The 13,659-nt window shown below is 34.8% G+C and overlaps 2 protein-coding genes and 1 long non-coding RNA gene across 3 annotated transcripts in view; 2 read left to right on the forward strand and 1 right to left on the reverse strand.

Annotated features, from left to right (window-relative positions):
- Positions 1-13,659, forward strand: part of LOC306987536 (NAD(P)(+)--arginine ADP-ribosyltransferase 2-like) — a 36,424-nt gene that overhangs the window by 17,756 nt on the left and 5,009 nt on the right. The window lies entirely within an intron of this gene.
- LOC306987832 lies at positions 1,675-2,641 on the reverse strand. Its single transcript, XR_013795263.1, has 3 exons — positions 2,525-2,641; positions 1,943-2,024; positions 1,675-1,829 (listed from the first exon to the last, which is right to left on the reverse strand). It is a non-coding gene; the product is annotated as an uncharacterized lncRNA (long non-coding RNA).
- Positions 10,156-11,684, forward strand: LOC306987682 (NAD(P)(+)--arginine ADP-ribosyltransferase 2-like). The gene is made up of 3 exons (XM_079592173.1): positions 10,156-10,316; positions 10,540-10,627; positions 10,704-11,684. The coding sequence occupies exons 2-3, from the start codon at positions 10,577-10,579 to the stop codon at positions 11,424-11,426; spliced, it is 774 nt and encodes a 257-aa protein (XP_079448299.1). The 5' UTR covers positions 10,156-10,316; positions 10,540-10,576; the 3' UTR covers positions 11,427-11,684.

Consider the following 13,659-nt stretch of genomic DNA (forward strand, 5'->3'; position numbering starts at 1 on the left):
CTGTGAAGATCTCAGCGGAGGAGGAATAAACAACTCCACAAACAGCATTGCCAGCTTCACTTATTACTAACCAGACTGACTTTATTTCTGTCAGACGTCTACAAAAGTTTTATTGAGAGTTAACAGAGGTTTACCTCTGTTTAATTTGAAGTTACCGTAACAGTGATTAGTGTTTCCATTAGTTGGGGTCTTAACTCTTAAAACATTTCTTGTCCATTTTGGCTGTTGTGACAGTGTGTTTTTCAAACACATTTGCAGCAGCAAAGATAGCTAAAGTGAAACGAGATCAGATGATGATGGTGATCTGTTGATGGTTATATACAAATCATGAAATAGACTGATTCACTAATGTCATTTGACTCTAACAATTGTGTTGTACCATTAATATATTCTTATCTCAAACCCTGTGTTTCTGCAGCATGAGATCTGGCAATATTACAACAATCAGTTAGAAGATTTTAACAAACACGAGGACAAAAATCTGATCAATCATAACTCACACAGACATCAATAATCAGCGTATGAATCTCAACAATGGTGACAATCAAAAGTACCTTGCTGCAATGCATGCTGGGTACCAGCATTGAACAAAACTCCCAGCATGCATTGCAACATGAATAAATTATGCAGCTGAATTGTCCTATTATTTTGTTTAATTCTAAATATTTGCTTTTATTTTGTTGCTGTTGTTTTTGTTGTCACTTAGTAGATTTTCAGTGCTGTTCTGAAATGATCTGTTTATCTACATATTGTTGATTGTCACCATTTATGAGATTCATACACTGATTGTTGATGTCTGTGTGTGTCATTGCAGGCTAGCTTTTTGTGATCGTGTTTGTTAAAATCTTCTAACTGATTGTTGTAATATTGCCAGACCTCATGCTGCAGTAACACAGGGTTTGTAATGTGCAAACACTAATGGAACAACACAGCTGTTATATTCAAAAGACATCAGTGAATCAGTCTGTTTCATGATGATTATAAAACCATCAACAGATTCACCTTCATCACCTGACCTGATTCACATTAGCTTTCTTTGCTGCTGAAAATGTGTTTGACACACTGTCATAGCAGCCATAAAGACAATATAAGAGTTAAGAGCCCAACTAATGGAAACACTAATCACTGTTATGGTGACTTTAAATGAAACAGAGTTAAACCTCTGTTAATTCACAATAAAAACTTTTGTAGACGTCTGACAGAAATAAAGTCAGTCTGGTTAGTAATAATTGAAGCTGGTAATGCTGTTTGTGGAGTTGTTTATTCCTCCTCTGCAGAGATCTTCACAGATTTAATGTCTTTTATCTTCAGTGGATTTCATCTAAGGCTGTGACTGAAGTCAGTTTTAGTTCTTGTGTTTCTGCTTGTTTCTTTTTCTGTTCTCTTCTTTCCTTCAGTGATTCTACTTTTTAACAGGCTTTATTAAGGCTGAAATGACTTCATATTTAATATACACAGGTTTTGTGGCTCAGATAAGCTCCAGTTCTGGTTTATTTCTTTGCTCTTGGCTGACATGTGGCATTGCTATGGCCTGCTTGTGGCCCAGATCTGGCAAACAGGAGTGGGCCACCCAAGGGCCGTCATTCCACGCTGCATGTGGGCCAGATCCGCATTCCACAAGTGCCAGATGTGGGCCGGATCTGGGCCGACACAATGTTGCTATGTGGGCTGTATTAATTTGCTGCATAAGCTCATCTAATTTCTCTCCAATGCTTCTTGAAGACTTGAAGATTGTGACAAAGCGTGGTGTGTAGCGATCCACGGCACCATAAAAGTTACTCTGCAGTCTGCAGATGTGTGGGGACTATCCTGTTAAACTCTGCAAACACCTACAACACAGGCAAAAAAAAAAAAAAAGAGGCATGGAACAGTGTGGAAAACTTTCAATGCATGGTCAGGCCAATTCTAAAGCAAAAGGGTATGGGTATGAATAAGTACTTACTTGTCTCTCTGTTAAAAGAGTTGGCCACTGCTCCATCTGCATCCACAATTTCACGTCTTCGCATTGAGAAGGTCTGGTCCATCTTTGATGCAGTGATAAAGCAGTTGAGTTCGAGTAAAAAATTAAAATAATTCGCTTGCATTACAATCTGAATTTACTCAATTTAAAAAACAATAGTTTAATGCTGTTGTGAAATCACAAATACTGTCAAAAAGTATCACATACTTCATCTGTGCATAAGCTGCATGTTACCTTTAACTGTAACGTTAGATGTGCACCATTTCAAAAGATTTGGAACCTTAATAATTTATAAACCAATGCCAACAGAGGAGAATGCATCAGTGAAAATGGTAAAATAGAAAACCATAATTCTTACATTTGGGACAAATAAATCGCTTTTCAGGCATTCCAGGAACTGTTACGTTTTATGCACAAAAAAATATATAAATATTCTTAAGCCAAACCATGTTCTTCAAGCTCTATTATCTCAATTCTTTGGTAGACATTAAGGAAATCAGTAAAAATTAGCGACATACAATAAAAAAAAACATTCACACAAAAGTCACATGCTTGATTACTCACCTTATTATTATTCCAAAACCGTAGCGAAGCTCCAGATAAAATTGTAGACAGTCTGTCGAAGTCTTTCCACATCTGCAACATTGGCGCCGAAAATGAAATACGCACAGAATCTATTGCACATGCTCTCACATGTGCCGCTTCTTCTTCTTTGTTTTTTTCTGCACATTAGGCATGCTTTAATTCACTGCTGCCTCTCACTGGTTTAGTAACGTCATTGCATCCTTTGTTGTTACTTGCTTATTTCAAGTAAGCGTCACTCAAATGATTGAGTAACTTGTTATTTTCACCCTGCAATTGACCGTAACTCAACAAAATCTAGTAAGAAGTATGTATTTTATACTACTGAGTAAAGTTTACTAGGTATATGTGAGTCAGGAGAGCTATTGGATTTTACAGTAAACAATCAATAAAAATAAAAATATATATAACAATTTTTTTTTAGGGACAGTTTTTTTTAGGCACACACAGACATCAATATTTAGCGTATGAATCTCAGCAATGGTGACAAACAGATCACCTCTGATCATAAGCTCATTATTTATTCATGCAGCAATGCATGATGGGAGCCATGAATGAGTTTTGATTGGTGCAACCCAGAATGCACTGCAACATGCTTTATAAATGTCACCATTGTTGAGATTCACAGGCTGATTATTGATGTGTGTGTCTCTTTATAGTATAAAAGACACTGTTTATAATTTATTTGGATTACATTGTAAAAGTTAATAATATTATGGTGTATAAGGCCAGTACTGTTATAGTTAATAAAGGTAACTTAACTCATGAATTGGACTCCATATGAGTTCAGTGATTCAGGGTAAATGGTTGCAAAATAATGATGATGTTAAAACACAAACAACACCATCAGATCACCTTTTCTATTTGCTCATCTGCTGTTATAACTCATGTACAGCAGCCAAACAAAACTTAAAGTTAATAATTTAAGGGTCAAGAGCCCAACTAAAACACAGACTGATCTCCATAATGGTGACTTTAATTATGGTTTTCTCCTTCAGTGATTCTGCTTGTTAACATCAGGTGTCTTCAATGTTGGCAATAACATATTTTGTAATTTTTACTCATTTTAAATGGTTAACATTTAATTAATTAATTCGATTAATTATTACTCAATTCTAATTTGTTAAATTTAATTAATAATATTGCTTGTAAAATGTTACCTCATTTTTATTAATTAAATCTATAATCATAAATTAAAAAAAAAAAAAAAATCTATGGTTTTAATTTTTACAGTGAGCTGTTTTTGTATAAAAACCTGTTTAAGTCCATAATGAGCTCTTTAAGATACAAGCGGTGGACTTGTAGCTGAGTCGCTTTCAATAAGCTACGAAGGTGTAATTTACTGCAACATATGAGTTTATACTACACATGAATAGGTTATTTATGCTAAATACATCAATACAATAGCAAGAGGTTCACCTCACTCACTTCACTCACCAATAATGACAGCACTTTTGTCCAGTCTCCTCCTGTCCTCTTCTCTCCTCTTAACTCTCAAGTCTCTTCCTGCCATCTTCTCTGCTCATCTTTTGTCCAGTCTCCTCCTGTCTTCTCTCCATTCTCCACAGGTGTGATTTCCTGCAACAGTACACAGCAAAAACTCCAGTGTTAAATTAACACTCCTGGGTGTTTATATGAGTCCACACTCAAGAGTGTAAAGTGTTAAAATATGAGTGTTAAATGAACACTCAAGAGTGTTAAAGTTAATGAGATAATTAAGTTAATAATTGAGTGATGATTGAGCATTAGTGATGAACACCTGATGTTAACAAGCAGAATCACTGAAGGAGAAAATCACAAATTGTAAGTCACCGTTATGGAGATCAGTGTTTGCTTTAGTTGGGCTCTTCACCCTTATATTATTAACTTTAGATTTTGCTTGTCTGCTGTTACTGATTATTAACAGTCAGATGAACAAAGAGAAAATGTGATCTGATGGTGTTGGTCATGTTTTGACAATCATATTGTGATCTGAAATAAACAAAACTTATTTACATAGTTTGGTTTAACTTGTTTATAAAGCTGCTCTCTGATACTAAACCGTATGATTTTCAGTATTTTTATTATAATCCAAAATATTTAATAAACACTGTTCTGATCAAGAGACTTTTAAATACTTTATTTAGAAACACAGACATCAATAATCAGCCTGTGAATCTCAACAATGGTGACAATAATAAAGCATGTTGCAGCGGCTGCCACCAATCAACTCATTAATGGCTCCCATCAAGCATTGCGGAATGAACAAATTATATGAAGTAATTTCATTTTCCTAATTGAATATTTTGCTCATCACCATTGTTGAGATGCATAGACTGAATCTTGATATCTGTGTGTGCCTAAAATAAAGATTTTTTTTTTCAAAAAAACTTAAAAAATAATTATTACATATTTATTTATCAAAAATTCTGGATATTTATGTAGAATCACAGTTATGCTGTAATTAACAACTTATATCTAAGTCAGAAATAAGGGTTCAGTGATCAAGCAGTGATCAAACAGAGGGCAGATTGTGGTATTGGAACCAGATCTGTCAGTAGAGGGGATTGGGAAGTACCAAATAGGCGAACATCTTTTGGCCAGAAAGTTTTATCGGTGATAGGAAGTAAATATTTAAATAGTTTGCCACAGTCCATAAGACAATGTTCTACTTATCACACTTTTAAAGAACATCTTAAGAAGTGGCTTTTGAAAAATCAAGTGTGTAAACATTTTTCATAGTAATTTTTTTTTTGTGATGTATTTTAGGTATTGTGTTTTAGTAGAGTTTTGTGTATATTGAGTAGTATTTGTTATTGTGTATACCTGCCTAGGGACTACGGACGTAAATTAGCAATACTGCTATAATCCGGCTTGTTTACATTTTGTATTTTGTACAAATGTACATCAACATGCTTTGTCCCTATCAAATAAAGAATAATCAATCAATCAATCAATCAAAGCTTAAATTATGATTGTCACAACATAACCAACAGATCACTTTTTTTCTTTATTCATCTGTCTGTTATAAATAAATAACAGCAGGCACACAAAATTCTAAATAAATAATATAAGGGTCAAGAGCCCAACTAAAGCAAACACTGATCTCCATAATGGTGACTTACAATTTGAGATTTTCTCCTTCAGTGATTCTGCTTGTTAACATCAGGTGTTCATCACTAATGTTCAATCATCACTCAATTATTAACTTAATTATCTCATTAACTTTAACACTCTTGAGTGTTCATTTAACACTCATATTTTAACACTTTACACTCTTGAGTGTGGACTCATATAAACACCCAGGAGTGTTAATTTAACACTGGAGTTTTTGCTGTGTAGTGTTTATAGCACATTAAATACAGTACAATTTAAACCTGTTAAAATATAATGTAAGGAGTGTACTCGCCACTTAAAATAGAACAATTCGCCTGTTGTTATGATTGGCTGCAAAGCGATCAATAACAACATCTACATCCATCTCTTTTGTTCTTCTTGAGCTGATTGCCAGCACAGCAAGATTGCTGCTTCGGACATCGCCACTTTTGTTTCTGAGGTAGGTTTTTAAACGCTGTAAGCAGGAAAAGCTCCTCTCACAAGCAGCTGTTGTGTGGATACAGGCAGTGTCATGGAGATGCACACAAGTTTGTACAAATCAATAAAAGCCTCATTTTATGGCCTCAATAGAATCAGCAAGTCATGGGTGCTGTTGAGAGAGACCCCATTTTGTTTTTTTCTGTCAATGAGGCGTTTCAGTTGATGTAGTTCTGCTGAAACGTTGTCTTCTAAAATCCCATAGTGGGTTGAAGGGCATCTTGGTGCAGGAAGGTCTTGTGTTTGGGATTAATAGCTGCAACTCCTTTCATAACGTGGCAACTGTCAGCAGAGAAGTAATGGGAAAAAACTGTGGATTTTGTAGTCTTGGTGTTTGCAGTATCTTTTTCCTTGTGTGGCTATTGCTGACATGAAACTGCTGCAGATGAGAGGGGTGTATTATTTTTATTTGTGCCTGTTGGCGCTGCATGTCAATGCCCACTCTCTCACGCCACACATGTCACTTGCGCCCTGCCACAGATGGGTCCAAGTTTCGCCATTACGTTCTTCTTTGGAGTGTGTCAACCAAAGCAAAGACCAGATCAATGGCGGATGCCAAATCTAAATCTGTGGCCTGTAGTTGGTCAGATAAAGTTTTTGCCCAAATATGTTCTCCAGCATGTAGATTTGCAAAACGAACTGTGCATCAATCAAGCCATTTAGTGATCTAGCCTCAATAGCTCTATGGCTATTTGTTTGATTGCGGACTTCCTCAAGTGTGGCTAAGATGCAAGGGAGGGTTCACTCAAAAAAAAAAAATTGTTGAATGAACATGATTTAATCGTATCACCCATTATGCATCTAAGCAAGATTTGAATATTTTATTTGAACACAATATTGGTTTGTAAATTGAACATGATTGTAATATGTCAATGCAACTTCTTTGCAACTAATTGAATCAACATGTTTGTATTGTGATAGACTAATCAAATGTATTCTCATTCACTCAAAGCACAGGAAAGCAGAATCACCAAAGGAGAAAATCAAATTTTTAAGTTACCATTATGGAGATCAGTGTGTGTTTTAGTTGGGCTCTTCACCCTTAAATTATTAACTTTAAGTTTTGTTTGACTGCTGTACATAAGTTATAACAGCCAGATGAACAAATAGGAACGGTGACCTGATGGTGTTGGTTGTGTATTAACATAACCATTATTTCACAATCATTTAACCTGATTCACTGAACTCATATAGAGTCCAATTTATGAGTTAGGTTTAATTTATTAATTTTAGCTGCATAATAAGTTTAGCCTTTTCAATGAAATTAAAACGATCAAATCAATACAAATAAAAAAATATATATACACATTTCTTTTTTGGGCACACACAGACATCAAGAATCAGTGTATGAATCTCAACAATGGTGACATTTATAAAGCATGTTGCAGTGCATTCTGTGTTGCACCAATCAAAACTCATTCATAGCTCCCATCATGCATTGCTGCATGAATAAATAATGAGCTTATGATCACAGGTGATCTGTTTGTCACCATTGCTGAGATTCATATGCTAAATCTTGATGTCTGTGTGTGCCTAAAAAAGAAATGTGTACATATATATTTTTTTTATTGATTTGATTGTTTCATTTCATTGATAAGGCTAAACATATTATGCAGCTAAAATTAATAAAACAAACCTCAATCATAAATTAGACTCTATATGAGTTCAGTGATTCAAGTTAAATGATTGTGAAATAATGGTTTTGTTAATACACAACCAATACCATCAGATCACCATTCCTAATTGTTCATCTGGCTGTTATAACTTATGTACAGCAGCCAAACAAAACTTAAAGTTAATAATATAAGGGTGAAGAGCCCAACTAAAACACACACTGGTCTACATAATGGTGACTTAAAAATTTGATTTTCTCCTTTGGTGATTCTGCTTTCCTGTGCTTTGAGTGAATGAGAATACATTTGATTAGTCTAACACAATACAAACATGTTGATTCAATTAGTTGCAAAGAAGTTGCATTGACATATTACAATCATGTTCAATTTACAAACCAATATTGTGTTCAAATTAAATATTCAAATCTTGCTTAGATGCATAATGGGTGATACGATTAAATCATGTTCATTCAACAATTTATTTTTTTGAGTGTTTGCTTTATTGCCCAAAGACTATAGTACTGTACTGACATGCATATCTAGTATCTGACAGACGTTTTAATTCCACCGCTCTTTTAGTGGGCTCAAGTTCTGTTTGTTTCTCCATGAACACTTTGTGAGTTACAACTATTATTGTTCTGCGTAGTTTGAAGTGAAATTGTTTAAAATCTTTATCCCGGATATATATATTTTTTAATCAGGACGGGGGTGGAGGGGTTAAAACGTTTTTTGGGAGGGTCTTGAGACCCCCCAAGACCCCCCCTGGCGCCGCCAGAGTGTACAACGCCTCTGCTTTTGGATGTGTGTGCACTGCCAATATAATCATCATATATACACGTGATTAAAGTAAGAAAGATGCAAGCTTTGTTGAAAAGATACAGTGTCATTTCAATTAACATTATAAACCCACCCATCTAACAGGAAACATTCTCAGAACTTTAGCTAACGTTACAAGCAAATGTTCTTCCAGGAACGTTAATATGATGTTGTGGTTGTTTTGAATTTTACTACTTGTTTCAAAAGTAAAAGTAACATTCTCTAATGTTTGAAGAATGATGAAATGAAACGTTTCCCTGAAAGTTTGCATATCCAAGAAAAATATATGCTTTTTCCAATCTGCTGTCAACTCTACAATTCACAGTCTGAGTGTGAAGCTCAACTCCCATAGGAATGAATTGAAAATGCCCGCTCTGCTTTACTCGCTTTGCCCCAGTGGACAAACACTGTCATGGTGACATATGAAAGACAATGAGAAGATTCAAACAAATAGAAATAGTATTTTAAAGTTGCTAGTTACAACTGTATAATGTTACAATGGATGTTTTTGCTCAGGTGGCCGAAATGTTCACCCAAGGAACAGTTGAGAAATGTTGAGCAGGAACAGTGGTGGCAGGCTTGATCAAAAGTCACGTATAGCAACTAAAGACTTTAATTTCAACATTGTTATGTTTTGAAAACAGATGAGTGCTTGATGACAGGAAAAAAAGAAGTACATTGTGTCATCTGAAAGATTGGAACATACATTGCAACATACAACTGACCTGCACAGTTCAGGCCACTTCTTTCCCACATGAACACAGTGCCATAGCAGACACATTTCTGATATTTTCTTGTTTTGACAACAAGTTTTGGTTCCAAAAAGAGATTGAGAGATGTTACCAAAACCTTCCGCTTCTGTACGATCAAGACATGGAATGAAATCAGCCTAAATGAAGCCCTTTGTTCAGAACTGCTTCGAAACTTGCATAATTTTTGTGTTTACTTCAGAATCTAAGTTAAAGGATACACTATGTAACTTTTTTTCTTCAGCTCAGCTTGAGATCCTTGCCATCTAAACTGGTTATACCTCTTAAGCCTAGAAGTGAATGTTTTATGAAAAGTCAGTTAACCATATTCATCCGCACAGTCACGCAGAGCCAAAGCACAACCAAAACAATGTTCTTCAGCAAAATGCATGCAGTTTTGTTTTTATTAACCGCTAGAGGGCCAAAAGTTACATAGTGAACGTAAATGCTAATTGAATGATACCATGACAAATTTTCTTCCACTGTCATGTAAACTTTATTTCAAACTTTTTTTTTTATATATATATAAAATAATCATATATTGGATGTATTTTGTCTTTCAGATATGGAGAAAAACACTTTTTTAATCTCTTCAAAAACATGTATATATAATATATATATATATATATACAGTGTATCTAATTGTTATTGTATGCAATTTTACGTGTTGACTAATACACATCTTGCATTTCTACATGAAGATTTTCATCAACAATTTCATGTGAATTCACCATTGCGTAAAGTTATCATGAATTCTCGTGAAATCAGGTTGAAACGATAGCGATAGGGAACTCAAAGTTTGTCCAATATGCAACCACACGAAAGACATCAATTATTTCTCACACACACACACACTATCAGCGATATAAAAAAGGCACCTTCCTCGTCAGTTATTCTGAAGAGTCGTTGTCGTCTCTGAGCGAATTACTTTTCTGATCTTCTCTTCTTGTCGTTGCTCCTGAACTCCTGTAAAATAACGAAAAGAAAACACAGAATCTCAAAAAGAGACAACAGTATTTTCAGGTAAGTTTGGGGTTGAAGTACAAGGTCAATATATCAGTGAACATCACAGATTTATGTTCATATTCCAAAAAGTTAAAACTGCTAATCAGCAAAAAATGCAGTTGCACGGATTTAAAATGTGTTTTGTAAGAAATTGTTGAACAGTTTTATTGTGCACATATTGCCATTGGAGTGATATGTTTAGAATATGTGATACGCTGTTGTGTTTCTGGTCCTTCACTAGATCTACTAGATCATCAGAGGGATTTGACTGAATCAAGATGCTGCTGATCATTGAAGCTCTTCTTCTCATTTTAGCTGCTCTAGGACAGGTAAGCTTGTGTTCTAGCATGAATATTACAGACATGAATACTGATGATGTGATCATTATGATTTCTGTTGCTGCAGGATCACAGCGCTGCTGCAGGACAGATATTCCCATTGGATATGGCACCGAATTCTGTGGATGACTCTTATTCCGGCTGTAGACAGAAAATGGCACATCTGGTGAAGACAAAATATCTGAAGAAGGAAATCAACAACTCAGCTAAATTTAAATATTATTGGCAAAATAGTGAAAATATTGTCAAGTTTCCAAAAGATCACCTGACAAGGAATCAGTTAATTGCTATTCACGTGTACACTGGTAAATACGTATATCGTCAATTTAATGAAGACACTCGTTATGGTAAAAACCATTACAAACACAATACATATAAATGGTATTCACTTTACTTTCTGTTAACAGAAGCGGTACAGATTTTGAAGAAAACACACAATAAATGCTATTACACTTACCGTGGTAATACAGTTGAATTTAATAAGTATGTTCTGAACAAAGAGGTTCGATTCGGCTCATTTACATCCTCCTCTCTTGATCGTAAAGTAACTCAAGGCTTTGGAACTAAATCTTGTTTTGAAATCTACACTTGTGAAAGTGCTGATGTGGCAAAATACTCTCAGTATCCTTACATTAAAGAGGTGCTGATTCCTCCATATGAGAAGTTTAAAGTCACTGCTGTCAGAACAAAACAATATAATAAAAATCTCTGGTGTGACACTGTGTTCACTTTGAAAAGCTCTGGAAAAGTAAGTTACCAGAACTGTGCTCTATTCAAGAAACATAAATAAAACAATGTTTTGTGTTGAAATTGAATTGCTCTGAATTTACATGATTTAATCATGTACATCAATTCCACACAAATCAATATAAAAAAAAATCCTCCTGATTTTAATCATTCTTTGTCAGATAAAGCACAATTTGTTTGCATAATTTTAACAAAGAAATAAATGTATTTTAAGTGACCCAATGGCCTCAAAGTGATTTTTATATGTGTCTCTAATTCATTTCTTCATTTACATCTTTTTCCATCACATTTACTGAACAATTTTAGTATAATATTCTAACATCAATAGAATATTAACTACTAAATGATCTTTTGAGTGCAATGCAATATGTCTAAAAAACAATATGTATTGTGAAAAGCGCTATACAAATAAATGTGAATTGAATTGAAGTGAACTCCCTGGGTGTTTGGCATGGCAATGGATATAACAATGTTAATGTATTTGGTTTTGGTGGAATTATTATTATTATTATTAACATATCTTTATTGTGAGGATTAACCCCTTGAGATGAAACATCTCGTTTTCAAGGGGGTCCTTCAGTACATCAAAGCAAAAAAAGAACCAAAACAGCAGAGCAAATATCACAATCAAAGACAGCACGACAAAACACAACAACACACACACACCAGCTCACAATGCTCAACCCCACCCCACCCAGCACGAACCCCACAAGTGACATGACAGAAAAACAACCACATGACTAGCATTGCACAAGGTCAAAGACTAAGAGGAACACAAACAAGAACATTGATAATGATAATTACAATAATAATAAAAAAAATATATATATATATAAAAAAAATGAGGACATAAAAATGAAAAATAGTAAACACATGACCAATAAAGTCCAAGGTCTAACAAGCAAAACTAGAAACAAAGACAAATGTTCCGAAGATGTTCCCCGATAGCCCTTCAAAACGCTGTAAGTGAAGTTAAAGAACGGATAGAAAAGGGAAGATAATTCCAATCATATGGAGCCTTAAAACAAAATGCATATTTCCCTACCTGTCTTTTAACTCTAGGAACAACAAAAAAGATCTGATCATTGTGTCGCAGACTGTAAAGCGAATTATAAAGCACTAGGTGTTGCTTGAAATAAACTGGATAATTAAAATAAAAACTTTTAAAAATAAACTGTAACCAGTGAGACTGTCTCCTGGCAGAAGGGGCCAACCAGGACAACTGTCTGTACAACACACAGCGATGTGTCCTAAAGGGACAGCGAAGAACAAAACGGCAAATACTGTTGTAAACCACATCAATGGAGTGCAAGCAAGAGGCAGTAGTGTTCTGATAAATAATATCCGCATAGTCCAAAATAGGCAGGAGGAGCTGTAAGACTATTCTTTTCCTGACCAAAAAATTTAAACAATTAACAGATTGATATAGTGTTTTAAGACGAGAGCTGATTTTGTTTGTCATTGCTTGTACATGAGTTTTAAAAGATAAATCAGTTTCCAGCCAAACACCAAGATATTTAAAGGTCTCAGTTGACTCTAAAGGAGAGGAGTCGAGATAACAAAGATTAAGGTTGTTTTCACCTATATCCAAGGCTTTTCTATGAAACAATAAAGAGTAGGACTTTGATTTATTCTTATGAAGAAGAAGTTTATTAGCTAATAACCACTGCTGTACAGCATTGAAGTCATGCTGTAGAGAGAGGTTTATCCCGGAGATAGTCGGTTTACTACAGTAAATGACTGTATCATCGGCATAAAGATGAATATTACAGTCTGTACAGCATAAGGGCATATCATTAACAAAGATAGAAAATAATAAAGGTCCCAGAGAAGAACCTTGAGGGATGCCCTTCACTATGCCTGTATAATCAGACTGACAACCCCTATAGGACACACCCTGACGACGATGATGAAAATAACCATTAAACCAAAGTAAAGATGATCTCGAGAGTCCAATAGCATGCAGTTTATCCAATAGAAGATAGTGATCAACTAAATCGAACGCTTTGGAGAGATCCAGGAAAATGGCACCAGTACACAGATTGTCATCAAAACTAGAAAATATATCATTAGAGAGTTTTGAGAGAGCAGTGGTAGTGGAGAAATCTTTTCTGAAACCTGATTGGCATTGAGTAAGTAAATTATTATCAGATAGATAATCGGATAATTGATTTATAATTATTTTCTCAAAGACTTTAACCACACTATTAATTATTGATATTGGCCTATAATTGTTCAGAATTTGTAAGTCTCCACCTTTATGCAAAGAAATAACT

The sequence above is a fragment of the Phoxinus phoxinus genome (assembly GCF_949152265.1).
Source record: "Phoxinus phoxinus genome assembly, chromosome: 1".
NCBI lineage: Eukaryota > Metazoa > Chordata > Actinopteri > Cypriniformes > Leuciscidae > Phoxinus > Phoxinus phoxinus.